At 49.1% G+C, this 26240-nt stretch overlaps 1 protein-coding gene across 4 annotated transcripts in view; it reads left to right on the top strand.

Annotated features, from left to right (window-relative positions):
• The window catches only part of KCNIP1 (potassium voltage-gated channel interacting protein 1), a 395303-nt gene that overhangs the window by 120119 nt on the left and 248944 nt on the right, over nucleotides 1-26240 (top strand). For 3 of the 4 annotated variants that reach the window (XM_043488824.1, XM_043488821.1, XM_043488823.1), the window contains exon 1: nucleotides 23766-24346. The exons of the other annotated variant lie outside the window; for it this stretch is intronic. Coding sequence is in view for 2 of the 3 variants with exons in the window: in XM_043488821.1 (XP_043344756.1) it covers nucleotides 24286-24346 (61 nt within the window). In the remaining variant the exon portion in view is untranslated. Of the gene's footprint in view, nucleotides 1-23765; nucleotides 24347-26240 lie in introns of those variants that run through there. 4 annotated transcript variants of the gene reach the window in all.

A 26240-nucleotide genomic window follows, 5' to 3' on the forward strand; every position in this document is an offset into this window, starting at 1 on the left:
TCATCACTCATTGAATAGATGTGCTTTCAGCGCTGCCATGCACAGCCCCCTGCAGGCACTGGAGAGATAGTGATGAATCCAACGCAGGTTCCACCCTCAGAGCTCACATCTTCAGAGAACTGTGAATTAATATTTGCAACAGAGTGTTGACCTAAAACAAATACACTATCAGGTATTTCTCCAGCAAAGATGGGTTTATTCAGGGTCAGCAGAGAATTGCAATTTGGGGTCTGCAACCATGGTGAGCCAAGGGCAGTTCCCACCTGTCAAGGGAAGGGGAGTACTTTTACAGAAGGGGAAGGGAAGTTGGAGGGTTATAAAAACCGAAAGGCTTTAGCTTTTTATTGGCTGAATCCCTGCCAAAAAAGAGGAGCCTTTCTTTCTCTCATTGGAGTCAGCTATCACCACAGGGCACGAGAGCTTCTGGTATCTCAATTAATTAATTGAAATTTCTGTTTATTAATTTTTACAAGAGTTATGTCCAAAACTCCAATAGACATGCATCCATGGAGGACGAGAAAATGTCAGCTTGTGGTGGGGAGGTGTCAGAGAGAACTTCAGAAGAGAAGGATCACTGAGGCGGATCTTGGATCTTCATGCCTCCGGGAAGCTTGGAGTAGCAGGCTGAATCCAAGACGCCTACATCAAGGTCTGATGGGCCAGGTTATGCTCGGGGTCTTATCCAAATATAATTTATGGTAGTCATATTTGTTTGATACTTTCTCTAAGTTTTTCTTAGTTTTTAGATAATTGTCATAAAGTTTGGCAGTGTGATGGCCAGAAAGATATCACATATATAGACAGAGGATGTGGGATCCTTTAATCCGATTCCTTCAGTGGACAAGGAAATCAGCCACACTCATGGTGGGAGGAAAAACTTTCCTGGCCATTAAGTTCCATGAGAGCCCCTGCTGCTAATGACGGTCCCAATGACGGTGTGGGTCCCTCCAGCCTCTGGGATGCTCCCTTGTACATTCTCTTGAGGGTGTCTTACCTCCTGGGCACTCACAATGACTCCAGATACTCCAATTCCAGCCCCTGTCTCAGGGTTTACAGCAAGATCTTGCAACTCCAGGCTCAATTTTCCATGCTCAGTTTCCCAGGGGAACCATCTCCCCATCAAGCCCAGTTTTCTATTGTCAGAACAATCACCTGCATGTCTAAGTTTCTATGTGAGAATTTTGGCATCTTGGGTTCCATTTAAAAAGAACACACTGTGAGCTCTAAAGTGAAAAAGAAGAGGTTCTTGCAAGGTGTTCGCTTTCAAGATAACCATACAGTGGGGCTTTCAAGGTGAATAAAATGACACTGACAACTGAACACTTTGTACAAATGAAATGGTAAAATATGGATCTGAGTTCCACGCATGACTTTGAGGCAATTAATGAAAAAGAAATGAAAACAAGGAGTAGGCAGATTTTTCAGGGCATTTGCCCTCAAATGTTTAATCCTCTTTTCTTTGGATTTCGAAATGGAGATTGCAAGTAACCTGTCAAGGAGGCATCAAACCAGAGGATTCCAAAAATGTGTGGTGTTGTCATACAGGAGGCAGGACCTCCGGGAGGACTTTTGGTTGCTAAGAGAACTGGGGGCTTGTTGCCTGCAGGCATTTTGAAGAGGTTACTAGCTGGAGGCACTGAGAAAGAAATGGCCTATTGCTTCCTATAAGGTAAAATACTGCCTCTTTGGCTTAAAATTAACAATAAATATAATAGCAGTTGTTGTTATTGTTCAGCTGCTAGATCATGTCAGACTCTTTACAACCCAATGGGCTGTAGCCCACCAGGATCCTCTGTCCATGGGGTTTCCCAGGCAAGACTACTGGCATGCTTGCCATTTCCTTCTCCAGAGGATCTTCCCAATCCAGGAATCGAACCCACGTCTCCTGGATTGGCAGGCGGATTCTTTACCTCTGAGCTACCAGGGAAACCAATAATAGCAGAGTGCTGGGAAAAAAAGAAGTGAATTTCAGGTTTTGAGAGTGGGGTACTGGCAGAGAGCACTGGAGGCAATTGGGCGAGAGGTTAGGACCCTTGCCTCAAAGACCTCTTTCATCTTCCACTTAAGACTTGAAAAAGCTTCATTTGATCGATTCTTGTCGGACTTGAAGATTTCTCCATTTCTAAAAATCCCCGTGTGAACATGCAAGCATAGTACAGCATGTGCTGTGTTGTGGTTAGTCACTCAGTCATGCTCAACTTTTTGGGACCCCATGGACTGCAGCCCACTGGGCTTCACTGTCCGTGGGGATTCTCCTGACAAGAATACTGGAGTGGGTTGCCATGGCCTCCTCCAGGGGATCTTCCCAACCCAGGGGTCAAACCCAGGTCTCCCGCATTGCAGGCGGATTCTTTACCATCTGAGCCACCAGGAAAGCCCAAGAATACTGGAGGGAGTAGCTTGTCCCTTCTCTAGGGGATCTTCTCGGCCCAGGAATCAGACTGGGGTCTCCTGCATTGCAGGCAGATTCTTTACCAGCTGAGCTACCAGGGAGGCCCATGGTACAGCATACTCCAAGGCAAAAATAATCGTCAGTCTCTTCTGTTCTTAGCATGGTTACATAAGGGGACTGTCTTGTTTTTTGGCTCCTTTAATGCCTGTGGGGCGTTTGTTATCAGGAGGAACACACACACCTCCTTCTTCTTTGTTTAATATTCAACCCTATGAACCTACTAAATAATTTTTCTCTTGATGTTCAAACACTGTTTACATAATTGGTAAATCAAAACTTATTAAAAATTAAACCAATTACAATGTCTCTTACTTATAAACATTAGTTACAAAATTATTTAACCACACTCTCCAAAAGTTTTAATTAAAACTGTAAGTTTAATGTTCAGATTCTCCTAAAAGCTTCAAAAACCTAAAAAATCAGCTAAGACGCACAGAAAACATCAAAGTGATTGAAAAATACATGCTTACACTTACCCTGAAACTAATTACAAAGTATACAGACCATATATCATATATATCATATTTTTCAGTAGTTTTATACTTTCCAGAGTTACTTTCTTAGAATTCATATGATAGATTCCTAGGACTAGGGTTTTTTAAAAATCCAATTTCTTCTAGGATTACAGATTTCCTCCAGAACCAAAAGTAAAAGAACATCATCTCAGGCCAACAGTTTTGAGGTTACTGATTCTTATTTGGGACCTCAACAGAGTCTTCTAAGATTACTGTACTTAAGACTACAAAAGTCCATTTCTGATAGATCTTTTCTGAACCCAGAGGGTTTTCCTAAAATGTTTCATTTCTTAGGAAACCAGGAATAAATATGAGCAGTTCGGTTTCTTCATGAAGACATTTGCCCAATTCAGCATCTCCTACACATTATTCGTTTCCTCTTTTTATTGGGCATGACTACTAATTTCTATTTTTTTCACTAAGACTATTAAATGTTAAGTTCAAGATCCACTCTTTCTTCCTTTCAAGGATAGAGAGAACTGCCAGGATATACTTAATAGAGGAAATAGTATCATTCATATATAATACAAGGCAGCTATTAAAAATAATGTAAAATGAAACTCTATCATGTTCACCCTTTCTGTACAATTTATATCAACTTTTCTCTTTGGAGCTTCATTAGGAACTTATGGCCCTTCACAGATTCCATGTGTTTCCATTTATTACAGTTATCAGTCTCATTTCATACTCAAAGTGTCAGAGCTGGACAGCTGGAAGCCTCTCTAACCCAGCTTCTTGGTTCTTTCAGAACTGCAGAGAGCACCCTTGCTGTCTCCTCACAAAAGAAACTTCTTCCCTACCTAAGGCCACCCTCCAAAGAGCCACTGTTTCCTTCAGTGGAGAAAAGTATGATGACAACATCTGGGCATCAGGGGCCATATGAGAGCTGGGGCTGCTTCTGTGGTCACTTTTAGTGACAGAGGCAGGAAAACATTTAAAGTCAAGTTCACGGTAGGGTTTCCAATTTTCCTTTCTTTTTCTCTTTGGTGTGGACCATTGTTAAAGTTTTTACGGAATTTGTTACAGCATTCCTACTATTTTATGTTTTAGCTTTTTGACCACGAGGTCTATGGGATCTTAGCTCTCCAACTGGGGACCAAACCTGCACCTCCTTCATGGAAAGGAAGTTTTAACCACCGGACTTTCAGGAGAGTCTCCAATTTAATTTTATCTTTTTCCTTAATTGTGTTTTTCTGATATAAAATTTCAAATATATTTTCTCAATGGCAAACTTATGTAACAGCTTAACCTCTCATCCAAGCTGTAAACTGCACTTCACTTTTGTTTTGTTTTACATTTATAAAGTAAATATATAAAAAATACTCTGTATTTCTCATTCATCTGTAGCCAGTTCATTGAAGAATGTAGAAGTCAGGTCAAATGTACCTTAGTGAAAAATCTATATCTAATCACTTTTAAAGAAGCTTATTCATTTAAGATTTATTACCACAACACAGAGAGATGTTGAGAATAACCCCACTCACCTTCTACAGTGATAGCAATTTGTAGCTTATTTTCTAGTGGAAAGAAAGGCCTCATCTGTGATGGGTTGTTTTCTGAGTGGTCTACATGATCATATCTGAACTGCAACTGACATATCTTGCTTCTGAGCCTGTATTTCTAAATCTTATTCTTTGTTCCTGTGTATAGTAAAGTGACTTTTGGAATCCTGATCCTTTATCATCTGCTAAAGCATTTTGCTCCCCTCCAACTTGGTTAGCAGAATGTTGGTTGTGGTTATGGGTTGCTTTGCAATCCATATCTTCCACCAAGTGTGATATATTGGCATTCCCTCTGATGGCAGTGTAGTAGGCCAGTTGAGAATATAGGAGGTATTAATACCTTTAAAGGAGTTGTTAGCAGGAAACACTGTTTGGAATCCACTCTGAGAAGGATCTGCCACTTAGATAGCACAAGACACTTACTTCATGTAACACCATCCATCTTCCTATGGTGGTGCCCCACCCACTGTAAACCCAGATATTTCAGGTCAAGTTCACTTTTTTCCCCAGGAGGTTTAAGGAAGGGTAGACTTTTTCCCAGGGATTATTCAATACTTACTAGTAGAAATAGCAACAGTAATTATAGAAATGGCCAAATTACTTAAAAGTCTATTTTAAAGTTAATCAGTTTATTTCTTTGGCTGTGCCAGGTCCTAGTTGCAGCCTGGGGAATCTTAGATCTTCATTGCAACATGTGGGATTTTTAGCTGCAACATGTAAACTCTTAGTTGCCACATGTGGGACCAAGTTCCCTGATCAGGGATTGCACTTGGGCCCCCTGCTTTGGGAACTCAGAGTCTCAGCCCCTGGACCACCAGAGAGGTCCCAACAATGGCCAACTTTTGAATCCCTATTGCGTGTCAGGCACTATTTAAGGTTCTTTCCAGCTATTTTATCATGCATGCGTGGGGGGGCTCAGTTGCTTAGTCATGTCTGACCTTCTGTGTGACCCGTTGGACTGTAGCCCACTAGACTCCTCTGTCCATAGAAATGTCCAGGCAAGAATACAGGAGTGGGTTGTCATTTCCTTCTCCAAGGGATCTTCCCATCCCAGGGATTGAACCTGTGTCTCCAGCCAGTCTCCAGTCAGTCTATCCTCATAAGTGTCACAGGAAATCTATACAATTGTTTGTTTTACTTTATCTTTGAAGAAACCAAGCATCAGGTAACTGGAGTAATTTCTCAAGGACTCATGGTTGATGGACGGCAGGGCCCAGAAGCAGGTACATGGGATGCTGGTATTTTGAGGCATCACAGCCCTGTCAAAAGCCATACTGCCCAGAGATTCTGATGGAATTTGTTTTTGCTGGTGCTTGAGCATTTATATCTTAAAAGCCCAAAGAATTCTGGCAGAATCATGAAAGATTTGATCTAGTATGCTATGAGAGTGAAGAATGTACAAGGCCAAGTCCGTCAGAGAGAGGGAGAGGGAGAGATTTAACTCTAACATTATTCTTTCTGAAGCTCTTTTCCACCAACTCCTTTCTCCACCAGTACAGCTCTGGTGACATTCACAGCCATACAAGTGGAGTACTTGTCAGGAGAAGCATTTTGCTACTGCTGTCCCCAGCCCCTTTGTCCTAAGAGATTTTATCTGTAGTCTAATGGTATTTCAAATAGGTCATAACTAGATTCCTTGTGTCTCCTAGCAATCCTAGGCCTAATTTCTAAATTTAAACTATCAAATGAGAGAAATAGCCTTTCTTCACTTTTATCTACTCTAGTCTTCTTTCCAAGCATGAATAGGGTCAAAAGTGGGCCTCCTGCCTGAAAATCTGGATGGTGTGAGCTAAGAGATCTTATCTGTAGGCTCTTGAGATGGGTGTTTATTGTGAGCAACACCTATCCAGGCCCTGAAATTAAGGTGACAGTGGGGTTGGAGCTACCTGGGTTGTGGTGAGAATAATCTAGGGTGACCCATGTCTGGGGACCTTCTGACTAAAAGGATGAAAGCCAAAATCCCCACCCAGCAGGAAATGCAACCATTGGGCTCTCTTGTGACCGTCACTGGAATATTGCTCAGATCTGCATAAGGTCAGCTTCTGAGCCCCCTCAAAACTGGCTGAACCTGCCTCCTCATTTTAAGATCATGTCTTTTATCTGCCACAGTCCCTTTTGCTTCTCTCTATTTAGAAACATCAAGCTTGTTTTATGGAGTTAGCGTGCAAGGGGAGGGTGCAAATCACCGTATGACTCGGGCAAGTGTCTGTCAATGATGATTTGTGTGAGGCTGCAAGTTTCCAGAGTGATAGATAGATAGATAGAATGACTCCGGGATCAGACAGACTTGAGTTAAAGCACCAACCTTCCCTTTCTAGTTTGGTCCTTCAGATCAGTTCCTAAATGCCTCTGAGCTTCACTTTCCTTATTTGCAAAATGACTGTTAAAATAATAGCTTCAGCATCACTAGACACCAAAACAGCACAGAGTGTTAGTTAGGCTTCCCTGGTGGCTCAGTTGGTAAAGAATTTGCCTGCAATGCAGGAGACCTGGGTTCAATTCCTGGGTTGGGAAGATCTCCTGGATAAGGAACCAACAACCCACTCCAATATTCTTGCCCGGAGAATCCCCTGGACAGAGAAGCCTGGCAGGCTACAGTACACAGGGTTGCAAGTGTGGGACACGACTTAGTGACTAAACCACCACCACCATTCTGTAAATGCTTGTTAAGAAGGTACCATGATGCTGAAAATACAACTGAGCCAAGCCCATCACCACCCTTCAGTCTATTGGACGTGAGGGATGTTACAGATAATGAGAACACCTCACCAATAAATGAAATATTATGACTCTGGGAATGCAGTGGCACGAAGACAGCTTGCAGTGGGGGTTGAGTTGTGACCCGAAGGAAGGGCAACCATTTGCCACCTCATCACTTTGCTTCCAAGAGAGACAAAAGCTCTTAGCCAAGTCTCCGGGCGTCGGGGAAAAGGATCCTGAAAGAGGCAACACGGAAGCACTGACTTAAGCCATCCACAGACGTGGCACTGCGCCGCCATCGCTCCACCGCCCTACGGCCTCCGGGAGGAACACCCCACAACGCGCCTGGTCAACTCACTCACCCGAATGTCTCCTTCCACGAACACCTCCTTAGCCCTGTCCCCACGGTCCCCGTGGTGTTTTGCAGGTGAAGCCATGAGGAGCGTTCAGCCTTGGATCCCCAGGGGTTGGGGCAGCCGATGAGTCACCTCATAAATATAGTACGTTTCCCCAGGGGGTGGTGGTGGGCGGAGGCACTTGTAGAACTCACTCTGCTCCAACAGACCATTTAGAGCTTGTCATTTATCAGAGAGCAAAAACAAGCCAGGCTGGCACGTGGCCCCTCCCTGAGCCTTGGCTGCCTCCACCGTGAGTGTCTGCAGGAGGCTGGCAAGAGCCGGAGGTTAGGAGCCGGTGTCCCTCCTCTCCCTGCCCCCTCCCCCGGCTCACCCTCTCTTCCCTGCCCGCCCCGCCCCGCCCCGGTTCTCCATCCCACTCCCAGCTCTGCTCTCCCTCCTCCCCCTCCCCCCTCTCACATCACTCAGCTGGGCTCCTTGCTCTGCCTGGCTCCTCCATCCCTTCACCTTCTGAGCCTCTTTCTCTCAATCCCATTTTCTGCCCAGCTTTCTGGCTCTCTCCCTCTTTCCCGCTTCTTCCCCGTTGACCCTTCCTCTCCAACCATAGCCAGTGGGAGTTAGAGTTGATTCTTCACACCGTCACAGAAATCCTGGCCTGGGCGGGGCCTTTGTCTTGGATAGTAAAGGATCCCATCTTCCTTTCAGTGGTGGCATTGTCCTCTCCTTGACCACACCTCTTCCTCCACGTTCCAAACTCCAACACACAGAGCCCAGCCCTGGACAAAGAGGGTGTCTGATGGCCCAGAGCTGAGCCCTAGGGGGCAACAGCAGCCCCCACACTGACACCCCATCTTCAGAGTCATGAATTTGGAGGGGCTGTTTTGGAAGCCACCTCTGGGAATCTGCGAAGGAGCTGGGGCAGGTCTGAGTCTCCATGGGCCCCACCCTCCACCTCTCAGAGGCAGGGGAGAGGGGGCTGCTGAAGACACGGACTCAGATGGAGGCAGGCAGCTTCCAGGCAGGGTAGGGCACATGACAAGAGAAATCAGGGAGCCCAAAGATAAAAGACCTGATTCCTGTACCAAGACCCACATCCTTGGCCCCAGGCCCAGACTAGATCATGGCTAGTCTCCATTTAATTGAAAATTGACTTGACAAGGCCCCTATGTCATTCTGCTTGACTCAGCATCATTGTCAAGACTAGAGACAGTCCCTGAAGAAGAACAGAGCCCTTGGAATTTGTCAGACCCTGAACCAGCCTTTGTTGCATGTGTCTCCACATTTAATCCTCCTAGGAAGCCTAGGAGATGCATACAATGTCCTGCCCTAGACAGATGAGGATACTGAGTTTCAGAGAGGCTAAGTGACTTGATCAAACGACACACAGCTAGAAGCCCGAAGCAGCTCCAGTCCTCCCACTAAATAGTTCTGTTTTCTGACAACAGGGTGTCTGTGGTCCTGACACAGCCCAGGGTATAGGGACACTGTCATGGTTGGAATGAAGACTCAACAATATGATTCAGTGAGCCCCAAGCCCCTGCACCTGTTCATTGGCTTGCCCAGGATCCGGTGTTGCCTGCACCATGCGTTCCTGTGGATCAGTCTGCCAGTCCTTGTCCTCGTTTCCCCAGCAGTAGCTCATTGACTGCTTCCCAGATACTGCCCAACCGGCAGGGAAGTTGTACACGGCATCCTGCCTCGCCCTCACAATTTAAGAGTTGGGCGCAGGGACTCACATGTGGCCAATCAGAGTCTCTTTTCTAAGACTGACCACAGTATCCTAGAACCAAAAGTAGCAGTCATTGATTTATCCTAAAGAAACCTTATTCATGAATTCCTGGTGCCTTTCCCCTGGAATGGCCCTGGTTCCTGGTAGGTTATGGATTTGATTGTTAAGTATTTCCTGGATGTGAGCATCTCCATAGTCTTCTCATAGTTTATTTCTCCTGCTGAAGTTAATCAGCATCAGTTTCTGTTGCTTGCAACCAAAAATAACCCTAACTAATAGCTCACAGTCCTGCAGGCAGTAGAGGCCGGGAATGATAATCGAGGCTTTGCATGGCTGTGCCTGCTCCTGCCTGCCTCGGCCAGCTCCCTCCTGTCTCTGCTGTCCTGCTGAGCCATCCTATTACATACACCCTGAGGGTTCCCTCCTGGTTCATGCTTGTGCACTTGTGTTTTATGGTTTTACCATTATTTATTTAATCAGTCCTCTACTAATAAAATTTTAGACTTGAGATATAATTAAGGTATTAATCAGAGGTCTCCAGAGAAATGGAACCAATAGGATATGTTTTTACCGAGAGAGAGAGAGAGAGAGAGAGATTGACATGTCTGTGGAAGCTAGTAAGTCTGAAATCCGTCTGCAGGGTAAGTTGACAGGCTGGAGACCTGAGGAAGCATGGATGTTGCAACTTGACAGTCTGGAGGCAGAAACCCTCTTCCCCAAGGGACTTCAGCCTTTTTCTCTTAAGGTCCTCAACTGATTGGATGAGGCCCACCCACACTACAGGGGGTAATCTGCTTTACTCATAGATTTAAAAAATGCCTTCACAGCAACATCTAAACTGGTGTCTGACCAAACAACCGGGCACCACGACTTTGGCAGATTCGCACATAAAATTAAGAATCACAATTCACATGCCATAAAATTAACCCTTTTAAGGTATATGATTCAGAGTTTTAGCATATTCACAAAATTGCACAACCATCAACACCATCTAATCACAGAGCATTTTCATCACCTGGGAAAGAAACCCCAGTGCTTTCGCAGTCACTCCCAGCTCTTCTCTCCCCCGCTGCTAGCAGTCACTATTTTGCATGTGCTCGTTCATGTTCATTTTCCTTCTCCTCTCACTTTGCCTGTCTGGTAAATTTCTACTCACTGCTCAAGATCCAGCCCTTCAGAAATCTCTTCCTTGATTCCAACCTCCCTGAGACACATCATCCCACTCAAAGTGAGCTAATCACTTCATCTTTTCTGACCCTCGATTATGAGCTGGCCATGCCTCCTGGCACAGCCCTTAGAAAAAAGACATTAAAATTGTCTATTAATGTTTTTCTCTTTCTCACCAGGCCAGGGGCTTTTAAACTGTGGCCAGGGATTTCAGGAGCTCTTGAAATTGACTCATATTTCATGTGTGTGTGTGTGTGTGTGTGTTTCTCAAGAGAGGGTCCACAGATTTCATCCTATTTTCAAGAGGGTCCCTATAAGACAGGGACCATTACATTAGACAGAGCTTCTCAAGGGCAGAGACATACTTTCTAGTTCTTCTATGGTCTCATGTCTCATGCTAGGTGCAGACTACAAGGCTTTACTGAATGTACCTGGGCAATGAATAAATAACATTTAGGTCCCTTCCTTTAAGGGTCATCTTTCTATGTGAAACAGTTAAAAAACAAAACCAAATAACAGATGGTTAAGAGTCAGAGGGAGAAGCTAGATGTATGAGGGTACACTCATTCATTCATTCACCCATCCACCTGTGTGCTCATTCACCCATTCATCAATTCATCTAGTCACGATTTCTTTTATGAACCTATAAAAAACCATAGGGGCTTCTCAGGTGGTTCAGTAGTAAAGAATCCACCAGGTCATGCAGGAGACGTGAGTTTAATCCCTGGGTCAGGAGGATCCCCTGGAGCAGGAAATAGCAACTCACTCCAGTGTTCTAGCCTAGAAAATCCCATGGGCAGAGGAGCCCGGATGAGGTCGCAAAAGAGTCGACATGGCTTAGTGACTAAACAAGAAACCACGCCCAGTGCCAGCTGTCCAGGCTCAGAGAAGCAAGCAGTCACCGCGAGCACCTGAACATGGAGGGAGGTGATGTGGTAAAACCCAGGAGGGCTTCCTGGGGGAGATGTGATGTGAGTGAAGCCAGGAGTGAAGGATAGGATTCAGCCAGGTGGAGCAGAGGGAGGCCTGGGCGGCTTGTCCTGAGTATGTGTGTTGGGGGAGGGGCAACAATGTGAGAGGATGCCAGGTCAGGACCCAGAAAAGGGAGCAAAGTCACACACCAACAGTCCCTGCGGACCAGAGAGGCCTGTTTCAGCTTCCAGGAGGTGATGGCTCGGGAAAGCCAGCCCTGTGGGCTGAGTCAGGCCTGTCTGCGATGAGGTGTGAGGTGTAATCACTGAGCCGGAGCACAGGGCTGAGCTGAGTGCGTGAAAATGCTGACCCCAGACCCGGCAGGGCACCTAGCAGAGGGAAGATTTCATTACTGTTGGAGAGGAAGGACATGTCCGCTGCCCTGGAGGCTGGAGGGCAGGCGGCGAGCCAGGCGGGGAGGCTGACCCCATGGTCTCCTGGTGGTGATTGAGCAGCCAGGGAGGCTCCCGGCGCTGAAGATGGGGGGAGGGAGAGCAAGACTCCACGGGCTACCTCGGCGTTTACCCCAAAAGATGGAAGCTGGTGCCAGACGCAGGCAGAAACTCCCCTTGAGAAAGGAGAAGCCACGCTGCCAGAAGTCAAGAGTTCGCTCTTGTGGGCAGCAAGGGAAAGAGACTGTCTCCTGGCTGCCGGACACTGGGCCAGGGCCAACTCGGTTGGGGTGATGGCCTAAGATGATGGCCTCAGGCAGGGGGACCCCAGGGCAGCGGCTGACCCATCCAATCCCCCTCAGTGCCCTTTGAAGATCCCAGAGCTGTCCAACCCCTAGCTTCTCTCTTTTACTCTCCATCTTCCTTGACCCTTGCTTCGTCCCCTGCCATTCCTACTCCCAAACAGCTCCCCCGCACACACACACACATCTCTCAGTAATTCTGAGCAAATCACTCTAAACAAAACCGTGGCATTATTTAGGGCAGAGATTCTGTGCCCAGAACCATGCTTGGCTTTGGAGTTTAAAGGTCACCATCAATCCCATTCGTTTCCTGTGGACCACGTGAGGAATAGAGATGTTCAATGTGGATGGAGATACTGGCTTTATTACTGCTGAAAGCCACATTGGAGGAGGAAGCCTGAAGCCAAGCTTCTGGTCTCAGGAAGAGACTTTAGCCATAGGGTCCCAAGAGCAACTGGGAGCCGGGGACCCGCAGCCTGTTCCCTTCACCCCAGAGCCACGTGGACGGGCCCTGGAGCGTGCGCCAGGCATGCGGCCGTGAGCTGAGGCAGCTGTGAGAGGGGCCGAGCTACAGCCTGGAGGGCCATTCACCCTCTGAGATCCTCGGAGCCGGGAGGGGGAGGGGGAAGAGGAGCAGCAATTTCTCTTCAGTACTTTTGGGTCATTGCTGGCATTTGGGGAACAAAGATGTTTCTTTCCTTACGCTTGGCAATGTGCAAGTATTCTGTAATCAATTCCTCACCGTGACTCTTTGAAGTTGTTGACAGACCATTTCATCCCAGGGGACAGGGAAGTACAAAGAAATTAAGGGATGAGACCTTGAAGTGATTAGCTCCCTGATCCAGAGGCCCCGCCTCTGCTCCAGGACACACGGTCAACACACCACCTCTGCACAAAGCTCTTGGGATCATCTCAGTAGAGACAACCTACTAGTACACCATGAGAAAGCGGTGTGACCTTAAGTTGCTTACCCTGTCTGTTCTTGCTCCTCAACTGCAAAGTGGGGACACTCAAAGCAATCTGTATTCATGGTGAACCTGCTTTGCTGAGAGGCTTCTAGGGCATCAAAGGGGATAGGTTGTGCCCTTGGCCCAGCAGACAGATCTCAGATCCTCCCTCTCTTGCTATTCTTTCCTGGTGACAGGATGCAGGTGGATGGGGCCCTTGGTTTGGCCCAAGCGGTTTCCCCCTTGCAAAGGGGGAGCACAGAGAGTTATTTCTTTTGTAGTGGTGAAACAGTTGGGCATCTTGACTTTGCTGGTAGTTATATCAATACACACATGTGGTAGAATAGCATACAATTACGCGTGCACATGTGTGCACATATACACACACACATACAAATGAGTGCACGTAAAACTGGTGATATCTGAACAAGGTCTGTGGATTTTACCAGTGTCAATCCATAGTGACCACTGTACTTGTCAACTGTATAGCTACAGATGTTACCTCTGGGGGACGTTGGGTAAAGGGTACACAGGACCTTTCTGTACTATATTTGCAACTTCTTGTGAGTCTGTCATCTTTTCAAAATAAAAACTGAAAAAAAAAATCACCCATGGCCCCTCACTGCTCTCAGCATAAAATACAAATCCTGCACCAAGGACCACAGGCCTTGCACAGCGTGGCCCCCGGCCTCCCCTGGACCCTGTCGCCCACTCCTCTCTGTGTCTGCAGCCCCCAGCGCATTCCTTCTGCAGGGCCTGGGCCTTGCTGTTTCCTTCATCTCAGCTTCTTTCGCCCCAATTCTCTGCTTCCAGGAGTTTTATGGGTTAAAGTTCTTCAGCTTAGCAGACGTTGGTGAGACAGGGGTGAGTCTGGTTCTGGGTAAATGATAAAATACTAGATCGGGTTGCATTCCAAAACCGCACAGTTCCCAACCCTGGAGATATTTACCAGCGTCAACCCTCTGCATCTCTGAATGTTTTGGGATGATTCCATTGTTCACTTCAATCATGTATCATGGGTTTTATCACATCATCACCCGTGGTGGCTGGACCAGCTTTCCCCAAAGTCCATCCAGCTATACGTTTGGGAAATCCGTAGATGGGGTTGGTGACGCTCTGCCCATGGGGGCACCACCGCGAGAGTGAGCTGGAATGTGGCTCTTGTGGGTCCAGTTAAAAAGGACAGTCATGTGTTCACAGTGGGGTTTAGCTGGCAAATTCCAACTCGTTTTTGAAGACCCAGCATCTCTGCTTTTGAGAAGTTATGCCTGACTGCCTTCCCTTACCCCACTCTTCTTTGGGTTGAATTAGATGTCCCTTTTCTGAGCTGCTATAGACCTCTGAGCTGATTACCTGGGGCTCATGCCCATCTTCAAATGGCTAATATGCCACTGTCCTCACAGGACTGTGAGCTTTCTTAGGGCCAGGAGCAAGACACTGCACCTCTCTCTGCATCTCTGGCACCAAGATGGGGTAGATGGAGCAAAGCAGGGGCTCAGCAGATGCTGGTCAGACCCTTGGAGGGATTGGCCAGGATCTCATACATACATGGTAGAAACAGCAGCCTCCAGGTCTGACAGCACGGGAAGCAGGTGAGGAGCCCGGTGTCGTCTGCAGCCTTCCTCCATGTCCTTTTATTCAGAGGCCTGAATTCCAGCAAACCGCTTCAAGTCCTCATGGCACACCACTCATCTGCACATCTGCCATCCAGAACAGCCCCAAGCTGCGGGCACGAATACTAATGCGCCATGCAAATGGCAGTCCAGAGGAGGAGAGCCCTGGACTGTCAATTAGCTAGCCCCACACCAGCTAGAGAGACCAGCCCTCTCAGTCACTAGGGGCCAGCCCAGTGCAGAAAGAGACAGTAGAAAGAGAAATCATCTGGAAATGCTGCTGTGGTCAAGCCAATGTCTTGTGGCAGCCTGGGCAGGGGGCCTCAACCCAGGGGGAGGGGTGGGGAGAGGGCCAGCCTGACCTCTCAGAAACGGGTTACCGGGAGTGCTTGGGGGAGCACGGGTGATGTCCCTGGTCCTGGAGGTGCTGCATCTACCTTCCCCACTACCCACCTCCCACAGGCCAGGTTAGCAGGGGCCAGCTTCGGTGCTCATGTCCTCGGTGTCCTCTAAGCCATCCTCTTCGCAGAGGCTCTTCGCAGCCATCCTCCTTCGACCCAGGGCAGCCTTCCCAGGAGGGAGGGTGAGTGGAGAGCTCCCATTGCCCCACCGGCTCTTCTGCTGCTGCTCCGTGTCCTCTGACTTCCTTCTCTTCCCTTCCCCCATCCACTGCTGTTTTCCCTTACTGGGTTAACAGCATGAGCTTTGAGAACAGATAGAACTGGGTTCAAACCCTGATGCTACAACCCATTCCAGCTTTGTGGCCCTGGGCAAATCACATCACCTCTCTGTCCCTCGGTTTGCTAATCTGTAAAATGGACACAAGGGCAGAGCCATTGAGGTATAGTGAGGATCGCTTTTTGAGTAGCTAAGAGTTTCAGCCAACCTCTTCAGTTGTGCCAGAAATGTTTGTTGTTGTTCAGTCGCTCAGTCATGTCCAGCTCTTGGTGACCCCATGGACCTCAGCACACCAGGCTTCCCTGTCTTTCAACATCCCGGAGCTTGCTCAGACTCATGCCCATCGAGTCGGTGATGCCATCCAACCATCTCATCCTCTTTCGTCCCCTTCTCCTCCTGCCTTCAGTCTTTCCCAGCATCAACGTCTTTCCCAATGAGTCGGCTCTTCACATCAGGTGGCCAAAGTATTAGAGCTTCAGCTTCAGCATCAGTCCTTCCAACGAATATTCAGGGTTGATTTCCTTTAGGATTGCTTGATTTAATCTCCTTGCAGTCCAAGGAACTCTCAAGAGTCTTCTCCAATATCAGAGTTTGAAAGCATCAATTTTACAGCGCTGTCTTCTTTATGGTCCAACTTTCACGAATCTATACATGACTACTACTTTGCTTATTTCTTAAATTGCTGAACTTAATTTCTATTCCAAGTTTCCATTTTAGGGGATGGGGGCAGAAATGAAATCTCAATAAACTTAGGATGCCCCAACCCCTCAGACTTGCCTGAATATTCTTCTGGGGGCTTATTATGAAGAACCAAGTTGTAGGGGTGAACTCTACCATCAATGTGCAGCCTATAACCTCTGAAGGGAGACGGTCTCCAGGAATCCTGGCCCCTGTACATTCTGTGGTCACAGTACCACCCAGGTCACAGCTGGGCCCCCCATCTTAGAACCAAGGTTTGCTGGTTCTCTGGGGTTTTCTGGACCATGCCCCTCCTGGAGGTAGGGGAAAGAGTCTTCTTCTTGCCAGACTCAGCAGAAAAGAGGCACAGGCCAGTGAAAAAGATGTGCTGCCCACATAGAGGGCTGGTGGGACTGGAAGAGGGGCTCGGGCCTGTGTCCACTGACCTGGTTCTACATAGGAAATGGGGGAGGCATCCCCAGTTCCCCGATTTTACCACAGTCTGGGGTTTCAGGGTTGAATGCTATGCCCATGTTGGGCCAAGGACACATGTCTCTCCCTGCTCTCCAACTCCTAAACCAGAGTCTTTGTAAGTCAAAATCCAAAAAGGTGACTGCATTGATTCTATGTCATCTCTACCCAGGCAGTAAATAGTACAAGCCTCGACTGTGGAGTAGGGCGTGTGGTCACAGGACTAAGCACGAGAAACATCTACTGGTAGCTGGTAGTTTGAAGTGGCCTCAGTTCTGCAGCCCTGTTCCAGAGGCAGCCCTCAGGAAGACAGCAGCCATGACTCTGCTCCACGTTCCTTCTTCTTCAGGCTCCAGCTGCTGCAGCAGTGCTGGCAAGCTGGGAGCCCACGCTGACGGGATCAGCCAGCCATGCGGGGCCAGGGGCGCTCCTCGCTGGCATCATTACTAATCATCGCACGGCAGGACTGCTGCTCCCTCCTGCCCTCCCTGCTCACTTTTTCTGGGGGCCTCTAGCCTGTAAAAGCCCTGAGTGAAAACAGACCCAGTGTGCCTCTAGGCTGGTGGCCCTGCAGGCTGGTGGCCATAGCTGCACCCCCAGGCACTAAGAGCATGGGAGAGAGCAGCGCTTAGGGCCCAACTCCTCTCCTTATCCATCCCTCAGCTCTAAGATGCCAGACCATTGCTGTGACTCCCCAGAGAAACAGTACGAGAAGAAATCAGTTGCAACAGAGGCTGGAGGACTTGGGGCTAGACAGGCATTGTGGGCTCCAAAGTCAGATCATCTAGGTTCAAGACTAGTTCCACCACTTATTTGCTGTGTGATGTTGGGCAGATCACTTAAGCTGTCTGTGCTTTGTTTGCCTCATTTATAAAATGGGGCATAATCAGAGTACCTACCTTATGGGGTACTGAAGTGAATAAGTAGGACTGGGTATGTGACTGGCACATAGTAAGAATTCCATAGATGGGGGCTACTATTGCTAACGTAATTGTTATATAACTTAAGGAGAATAAAGAAGGGGCATGAATACAGTTGACTCCTGGACATTTCCCCAAGATTATGGGTTCATAATCTTGGGTAAATAATCTGATGCCGAAGTTGAAACTCCAATACTTTGGCCACCTGAGGCGAAGAACCAACTCATTGGAAAAGACTCTGGTGCTGGGAAAGATTGAAGGTGGGAGGAGAAGGGGACAACAGAGGATGAGATGGTTGGATGGCATCACCGACTCGACGGACATGAGTTTGAATAGGCTCCCGGAGTTGGTGATGGACAGGTAAGTCTGGTATGCTTCAGTCCACAGGGTCACAAAGAGTCGGACATGACTGAGCAACTGAACTGAACTGATGAATCCATATTTTGTACAGATAAATTCTGCCCATGATTTCTGTCCCCATTGCCCCAATCATTTCAGTGTCACCTGTCCACCCGGCCACTATGACAATTATCAGGGCCACCTCTACCCCCACTTCAGCCTCACTCTGCCCCTAACTCTCACCTCCACCTCGCGCCCCATCCCTTGCTACCCAGTTCCACACTTGTCTCCACCCCACCTCCACTCTGACCTTTGACCTCCTAAGCTGCCCTAGGCCCCTGACCTTGCAGAGTCCAGACTTTGGGGTGGGACTTGGAGTGGGGCAGGCCAGCCTGACCAGGTTCAAGGGCCCATTTCTTCACTGGTGGGCTTCCCTGGTGGCTCAGATGGTAAAGAAGCTGCTTGCAATGTGGGTGACCCGGGTTTGATCCCTGGGTTGGGACAATCCCCTGGAGAAGGGAATGGCAACCCACTCCAGTATTCTTGCCTGGAGAATCCCATGGACAGAGGAGCCTGGCAGGCTACAGTCCATGCGATCGCAAAAAGTCAGAGACAACTGAGCGACTAACGCTTGCACTTTCACACTTTCTTCACTGGCAGAGCTGGAGAGGTCATTCCCACTGTTTCTTGACAAAGCCTGGGATGTTATAGGGTGTGTATCTGTCCTTTGTCCCTTAGACTGAGTTCTCCAAGCCAGTGAGCATCAACTTCTGCAACCCAGAGACCCACTTAGAGTATGATAAACAGGAGGCGCTCACTAAATGCACTCATCAAATTGTGACTGAATGGATGAGTGAGTGAACAAAGTTTAATAATGATGTTAATGATGATGAGCATCTTTCCTGGAGCCTTGCAACCCGCCAGTCACTATGCTAAAGCACTTGAATGCTTCTCATTCAACCCTCACAACAACCCTAAGCAACTGGCATAATTATTACCCCCATTTTACCCAAGTTGAAACTGAGTCTTAGAGAAGTTAAGCTCAGCTAAGAAGTGGTTGGGTCAAATCCCCTCATACAGTCTCTCCTCCTGAGGAAAGATTTTCTTAACCAGGTGTCCATAAATGTGCTTCAGTAGGAAGAGTCATGACCACCACAAAACTTAATGACAATTGTGAGTGCAAGCATGCCCTGTTCTTTTGGGGAAGAAGTGTCACAATTTTCATCGGGTATTTAAATGTGTATGAATATTTTACCCCACCTCTTCACCCTTCCTGCTTCCAGCCATCATTCCATCCACCCCCGAGAGCCATTTGATCAAGTTCACGAAGCACCAGCATTATGCTAGGTCTACTGTGGCATCCATGACTTCCCTGACCTTCACAACGTGTAATGCTGTTTCAGATAATGCAAGCTGAGGTGCTCTGGCACGTCATTTCCCCCTCCCTGGATCTGGGTAACTCAGAAGGGCTTTGCTGCCAGTGTCTAGGCTGCGTGGGTGGCTGCACTCTGTCTGAACCCGTCTCAGCCCCTGGTGGAGACTGTTCCAGCACTGGAGCATGAAGGGGGAACCCTTGAGGCAGTGTAGCTGTCAGGACGTGAAGGGCAGAGCCTGGGTCCTGGTTTCCCTCACATGCCCCCTCGCAGGCCACATCAGCCTTTCTCCCTCAAGGGGCATAATCAGCCTCGACAGATGAGGCCACGCTTGCTGCATGAGGACACGGCCCAGGAGAGTCACTTCCCAAGCTCAGGTCCTACACTAAGCTCTTTTCTAGCTCCTAGGAATGTGGGGAAGAAAGTGCTTGCAAAGGAGACCGAAGGGGGAGACTGAGGAATGAAGTTAGCATGCTCTGAGCCAGGACTGTGTTCCAAGCAGGGAACCCCTGTGCCGAGTGCTTTTGCTGTCACAATCGATTTTAATCTCATCCTGCCACTGACATTGGTGGGATTGTTCCTCTCGCAAATGTGCAGAGAGTGAGGCTTTCAAAGATCAAAAAACATGCTCAAGGTCACAAAACAAACCCCACATTTGAAGCCTGATGTCCCTGGGTTGAAAGCTCTATCTGCTTCCCTGCCCTCTGGAGATCTATCAATACTTGTGACATCACCTGTATTTTGCAAAAACTTATCTTCCCTGGCTTCTGAGCATCCCCCACCACCTTATTCCATATTCACTCACTCCCTCCTGATTGCTATTTGTAAAGATTCGAGCATCTGACTGCCCTCAGCCCTAGATCAGCTCCACAAGGGCAGGGACTCTTGCTTCTCCTCATTCAGTACTGATTCATGTATTTAGAATAATGCCTAGCAAGTAAATGTTGCTTAATAAATATACACTTTTTTTTTCAAAGTGTCTATTTAAATAGTTTTTTTGATGCAGACTATTTTTAAAGTCTTTATTTAATTTATTACAAAATTGCTTCCGTTTTATGTTTTGGCCATGAGACAGTGGGATCTTAGCTCTCTGACCAGGGATTAAATTCACACTCCCTGCATGGAAAGGCGAAGTCTTAACCACTGGATCACCAGGAAAGTCTCAATAAATATATGTTGAATGAATGAATAAATGAATACTTAAATTAACCCCAGAACAAATAATAAAGGATATTTGCAGAGTGATTTACAGAGAGATAAAACATTTTTCCTTTACCTTATCCAACCCATTCCTCATACCAAAACTTGAAGGAGGCCTATTCACATTTTACGGATGAAACAGTCCAGCCTAAATTCACATGCAGAAAGAAAAGTGGGGTAGGCCCTTTTCCCCGCCCTGAGTGACCTCGGTGTGAGTATCTGTGGGATACTCAAGAAGTCCTGGGCCAGGCTGAGCCATCCTGGAGGAGGACAGGGGAAGGGGGTGTATGCTTTGCTTTCTAACAGCTCACAATATATTCAAGGAGGCCAGACTTATGCATGTGGAACATTTGGGAAATGGTACAAGACAGCAGCTAGCAGAGTGCTGAATTGCACATAATCAGGTGCCAACCACATTCCCTTCCTTAACTAATCTGAGTCTTTTAATACCAGATGGGGATCCTGAGAATAGATTTCCTCTGAAACAGATGAAGAGCAAAGATGGAAGCCAAGGGGAAGGCGGTGACTTCCTCGTTTTTCACACGGCTCCAGCCTGGCCCTAGGCAGCCAAGTAGTGGCAGTCCATGCTCCCAGACTGGTCATGCTCTGTGCTGGGCACTATTAAGGGCCTCACACACATGACTGCATCACCCTTAACGGCAATACTGTGTGCATGCCCTGTGCTCAATCATGTCTCTTTGTGACCCCATGGACTGTATCCTGCCAGGCTCCCGGGTCCATGGGATTTGCCAGGCAAGAATACTGGAGTGGATTGCCATTTCCTTCTCCAGGGGATCCTCTCAGCCCAGGGATGGCACCTGCGTCTCCTGTGCCTCTTGCATGCAGGTGGATTCTTTACCCACTGAGCCATCAGGGAAGCCCACGCAATAGTACAAGGTAGGTGCTAATGCCGACCGCAGAAGGGGAGCATAGGGCTCAGAGAAAGGACTTGTCAGGCCCGAAGACATACAGTCAACAAGGGACAAAACCGGGAATTGAAGCCACATCTAGCAGGCCCCCCCAGATTCATGCTCTTAATTTGACGCTGCTGCCTCCATTGGTGGTGGGAACTCAGTGACCTGCCCTTGTCCACATGGGTGGGAAGAGACACGACTAGAGGAGCTGTGATGAGAGAGGGAAGCAAGGAACACAGCTGGTGTGTCACGTAAACAGACAAGCGCACTGTGCTTCAGCAGGATCTCTGTGGGTCTCTTACCATCTTATCCTTTCCCCCTGGACGGCCTCCCAGGGGTGGCCTAAGGAGCCCTATATGGGTGTTCATGTCAAAGGGAAAGCAAGACCTTGGCTCCAGAGACTTCTGAGGGTGTGGACAGGCTGTGAGTGTGTATTTGTCTGCTCAGGCTGCTATAACAAGATGCCACAGACTGGGTGGCTTAAACAACAGAAATTTATTTTCTCACAGTTTTGGAGACTAGAAGGCCAAGATTAAGCTGAGGTGCTGGCAGAGATTGTGACCAGTGATAGCTCTCCCAAGGGTTGTAGATGGTGGCCTTCTTGCTGTGTATGCACGTGGTCTTTCCTTGATCATGTAGTGGTGGTGGTGGGGATCTGATGCCTGTTCTTCTATGGGCAGTAAGGACACTAATTCCCCAGAGTCAGGGCCCCACCCTTATGACTTCATTTAAATCTTCATCACTTCCTTAGAGGTTCCATCTCCAAATACTGCTATTCTGGAGATTAGGGTTCCAATATATGAACTCGGGGAGGACACAAACATTTAGTCCATAACAGGATGGATGAGGGAGGGATCAGAGCTGGAGATGGTGTGTGAGCTGGCTCAGCTTCCAGGGTATAGGGAGCTGCAGCCATTGAAACTAAGGTTGGTTCGGGCTGGCCGAGATCACCTTAGTGAGTACACCATGTCAAAACAGCAGGATAAATGGCCCCTACAGCCAGGTGAGTGACAGGAGGCTCCCTCTGTCTCCATGGAGTTGTCTTTTGCGATTTATCTGTACTCTGCTTCTTCAAGGGCTTTCCTGGTGGCTTAGACAGTAAAGAATTCGTCTGCAATGCAGCAGACCTGGGTTCAATCCCTGGGTTGGAAAGATCCCTTGGAGAAGGGAACAGCTACCCATTCCAGTATTCTTGCCTGGAGAATTCCATGAATAGAGGATCCTGGCAGGGTATAGTCCATGGGGTTGCAAAGAGTCAGACATGACCAAGCGACTTTCATTGCTTCTTTAAAGGGCCTTTGGGGTGGAGGAAATGAGATAATGGCCGCCTAGCCTTTAGTAAACTCTCAAGTGCCAATCCTGGTCGCTCGGGGGGCGCGGAGATGAGCAGAGGCTGCAGGTGCAGTGGGTTGGTGCTCCATCCAGACGCCTGAGAAACCTGGAGGCTGCACCATCACCCGTCCCCAGCGATGATCCCTCTGTTTCTTAAGTCCTGGCCATCCTGGGTCTTGCTGTATTCCAGGCTTCAGCCCCACCGCCACCCCTCTTCCCCAGCAGGGAGGGCAGGAAGGAGGTAGGGCCAGCTTCTACCTGTTCTACTCCATTATCCAGGATTCTGGAATGCAGGGACACAGAGAAGCCCTGCACTGCTTGCTGGTTGGGAGACCTGCGGCTTTAAACCTGGTGGGACCCAGGGGTGAGCTCCCCAGATCAGTGGCCCTCAGCCGTCCTCATGTGCCAACAGGAGTGTTCCCAGGACAGAGTCCCGGGCTCCAGGTTCTAATCCCACATCCTGGCTGGGTAACTTCCGGGAAATTTCTTGCCCTTTGTTGTTCAGTCACTCAGTCATGTCTGATTCTTTGTGACCCCATGGACTGCAGCATGCCAGGCCTCCCTGTCCATCACCAACTCCTGGAGCTTGCTCAAACTCATGTCCATTGAGTTGGTGATGCCATTCAACCATCTCATCCTCTGTTGTCTCCTTTTCCTCCTGCCTTCAATCTTTCCCAGCATCAGGGTCTTTTCCAAGGAGTTGGCCCTTCATGCCAGGTGGCCAAAGTATTGGAGTTTCAGCTTCAGCGTCAGTCCTTCCAATGAATATTCAGGGCTGATTTCCTTTAGGATTGACAGGTTTGATCTCTTTGCAGTCCAAGGGCCTCTCAAGAGTCTTCTCCAACACCACAGTTCAAAAGCATCAATTCTTCGGTGCTCAGCTTTCTTTATGGTCCATCTCTCACATCCATACATGACTACTGGGGGAAAAAAAGACATCCAAGTTGGACTTACGGTATTCACCCCTCCCTTGGTGAAGCAGACTTTTTTCTCACCCCGTGAATTCAGGAAGTGGATTAAATAGGATTTTCCTTGAAGACAAATGAAACAACGCACCCCACACGGGCCACACACACGTTCTCCGGAGGGACAATCTGCCTCCCCCTGAACCCCACCCTTGCGCCAGACCTCAGCCCCGGCGCCCCCGAGCGCTGCGGCCCCGCCCCTCCCCTCCGGGGCTGCCCGCCTGCCGCTCTCCGCGAGCGCGGCTCAGACTCGCCTGGAGCGCGGCAGGCAGGAGGGCAGGCGCGCGGCTCCGCTCCACGCCGTCCCTGCTCTGTTCATTCATGATTGGTACTCGGCCCCCCGAGACCCAGCCCGAGCGCGGGGAGGGGAGCCGAGCGTGCGGCGGGAGGGGCGGGCGAGCGCGGCTCCCGCACCGCACGCGGCGCTGGCTCGGGAGCTTCGGCCGCGCGGGAGCGCCGGCCGGGTGTCCAGCGCCAGGCAGGCTCCATCGTCCTCCACCCTCGGCGAGGGGAGCGGCCGGGCCCGGGTCCGGAGGCTCGCGAGGAGCCGCTAGCCCTGCGAGCCAGTGCATGTGCGGGGCTGAAGAAGGAAAGGAAAGGCTCCCAGCGCCCCAGCCCCACACTCGCCGAATACCAAGCTGCAGCAAGCTGCCGGGTGCTTTTATTTTTTAACCTCCAATTCGGAGTAGACGATCCACATTGCTTTCCTTCCAGGGGAGGGGAGGGGCAGGGCCCGAGGTCCCAAGTCGCACACAAGTCTTCGCTGCCATGGGGGCCGTCATGGGCACCTTCTCCTCTCTGCAAACCAAACAAAGACGACCCTCGAAAGGTAAGCCACTTCCTTCTTCCTTTTGTTCCCCTGGCTGGTTTGGGGGGTGCTTGGTGCTGGGCAGGGGTGTGCCACCTGTTCCCCCTGGCCCGGACCTCCCTCTCCGTGAAGAGCAGGTTTAGGTTCCTGTATCCACAGGAGTAAGAATCGGGCGGGAGGATTCGTGTGAATGTAGGTGAGCTCTCAGAGGAGAGGGCCAGGGTGGATTCTGACCTCAGGGACCACAGGACCTCTCTGGGACACCAGGTACCACGACCCTACTCCTGGGGGCATCTCTCAGCGCAGAAGGCAGAGGCAAATTCATGGGGTGGGGGGCTGAATTATCTGGGTGTCAATGTTGGAAGCTCTCCCCATTCCCATAGATGGCTGTGGGCATCCGGGGAGGGTGCCCACACATTCACCCTGAACTCCCTGCCGGGCAGCGATGCCATGCATACCTGGGGGTCAGTCATCAGGGAGAGAGTGCTGTCTGCCCACCCCAATAAACCTCTGCAAGCCAAAAGGAATCAGCTGCTGTCAGGTGGTAAAACTTCCAAGGCTTGTGCTGGTGGCTCAGGGTGTCAGGAGCCGGGCATCACACAAGATGCTGCCACGCTCTGGGCACCGCTGAGGAGCTGAGGGCACTGTCAAGGTCTGGCGGACAGGTGAGCTAACATCAGGGATTAGAAAGCATGATATCCTGGAGTCCCTTCTCTGCCTGGGTGCTGCTGAGATAAGCCCAGTCTCACCAGTGGGACAGTCGCCCAGCGGGTCCACATGAAGTTGGGGAAAACATGTGTTGCGCCATGGGGGACTATGCAGACCTCCTCTCCACCTGCTTGAAAGTTGGTTGTTGGAATAAAGACACTGGATGCAGTTAAGAAAAAGAATATGTGGGTTTGGTTTGTTTGGATTTTATACTCGAATACTCTTGTGATTGGTAGAAAGATTTTAAGTAACCTGACCATTAAACCTCTAAGTTTTGCTGTTGGAGCCCAGGTTCTGGCTTCAGGTAGGGTTAGAGCTATCCCTTATGCTGACTGGTGATTAGATCAGCATTAGGATAATGGTGGACCCCAGGGAGCACAGTGAGTCCACTGTCAGGACTTGCTTGGTCTTCCTGGTTCATTAGGGAAGTCTATCACAGAGCTACCTCTTGATGAATAACTTCTCGATGAGGGGTCTTAGCATCTGGCCCAGTCCACAGAGACTTCAGGCTCGCTAAATACTGAGGAATAAGATCTCTGCGTGAAGCTCTTAGGTGATTAAGCTGGGTTGGCATTCAGAGCCTAGAACATGGGAAAAAGGCCTCCACCTGTGTGTCCAGCTGAGTTATACATCCTTCTGGCAGGAAAGGAACTGGTTGCCTTCTTACTATTCCTAGGCAGGAGAGGTCTGCAAGCATTGGCCTGCAACCTTGACATTGAGCCCCACTCCTCATGGATGACTGGGGACAAAGTTCAGCACCAAGTCCTGGACTCCCCACCCCCCCCCCAATCATCTGACCACCAGAGGTCCCAGGGGACTGTGGGGACAAGAAACTCAAGGATTTGCATCCTGGGAGGCAGCTGGGTGTCACAGAAAGATCTTGGACCCTAGAGCCCAACAGTCTGGGTGCAAACCTCAGCCCCATCACTCCCTTCTTATGTGACTTCAGGAAAATCCCTTCACCTGTCTAAGCCTCAGTTTTCTTATCCATAAAATGGACAGGTGAACTATCTCTAGGCAGAAAACAGATTGAGGAGGGAGTGGAGAGAGGGAGGACCATGCCTGGATTACTGTGTTGGCTGCACCCACCAGAGACCCAGAGGAGACTTCTGAAAGATGCCAAGGTCAATTGAATGATGGATATGGCGGATACAGAGGATACAGTCCTCACAAAGGATTGGGCAGAGATGAAGAGCTCAGGCATCAC

This window comes from Cervus canadensis, chromosome 16, assembly GCF_019320065.1.
Source record: "Cervus canadensis isolate Bull #8, Minnesota chromosome 16, ASM1932006v1, whole genome shotgun sequence".
Lineage (NCBI taxonomy): Eukaryota > Metazoa > Chordata > Mammalia > Artiodactyla > Cervidae > Cervus > Cervus canadensis.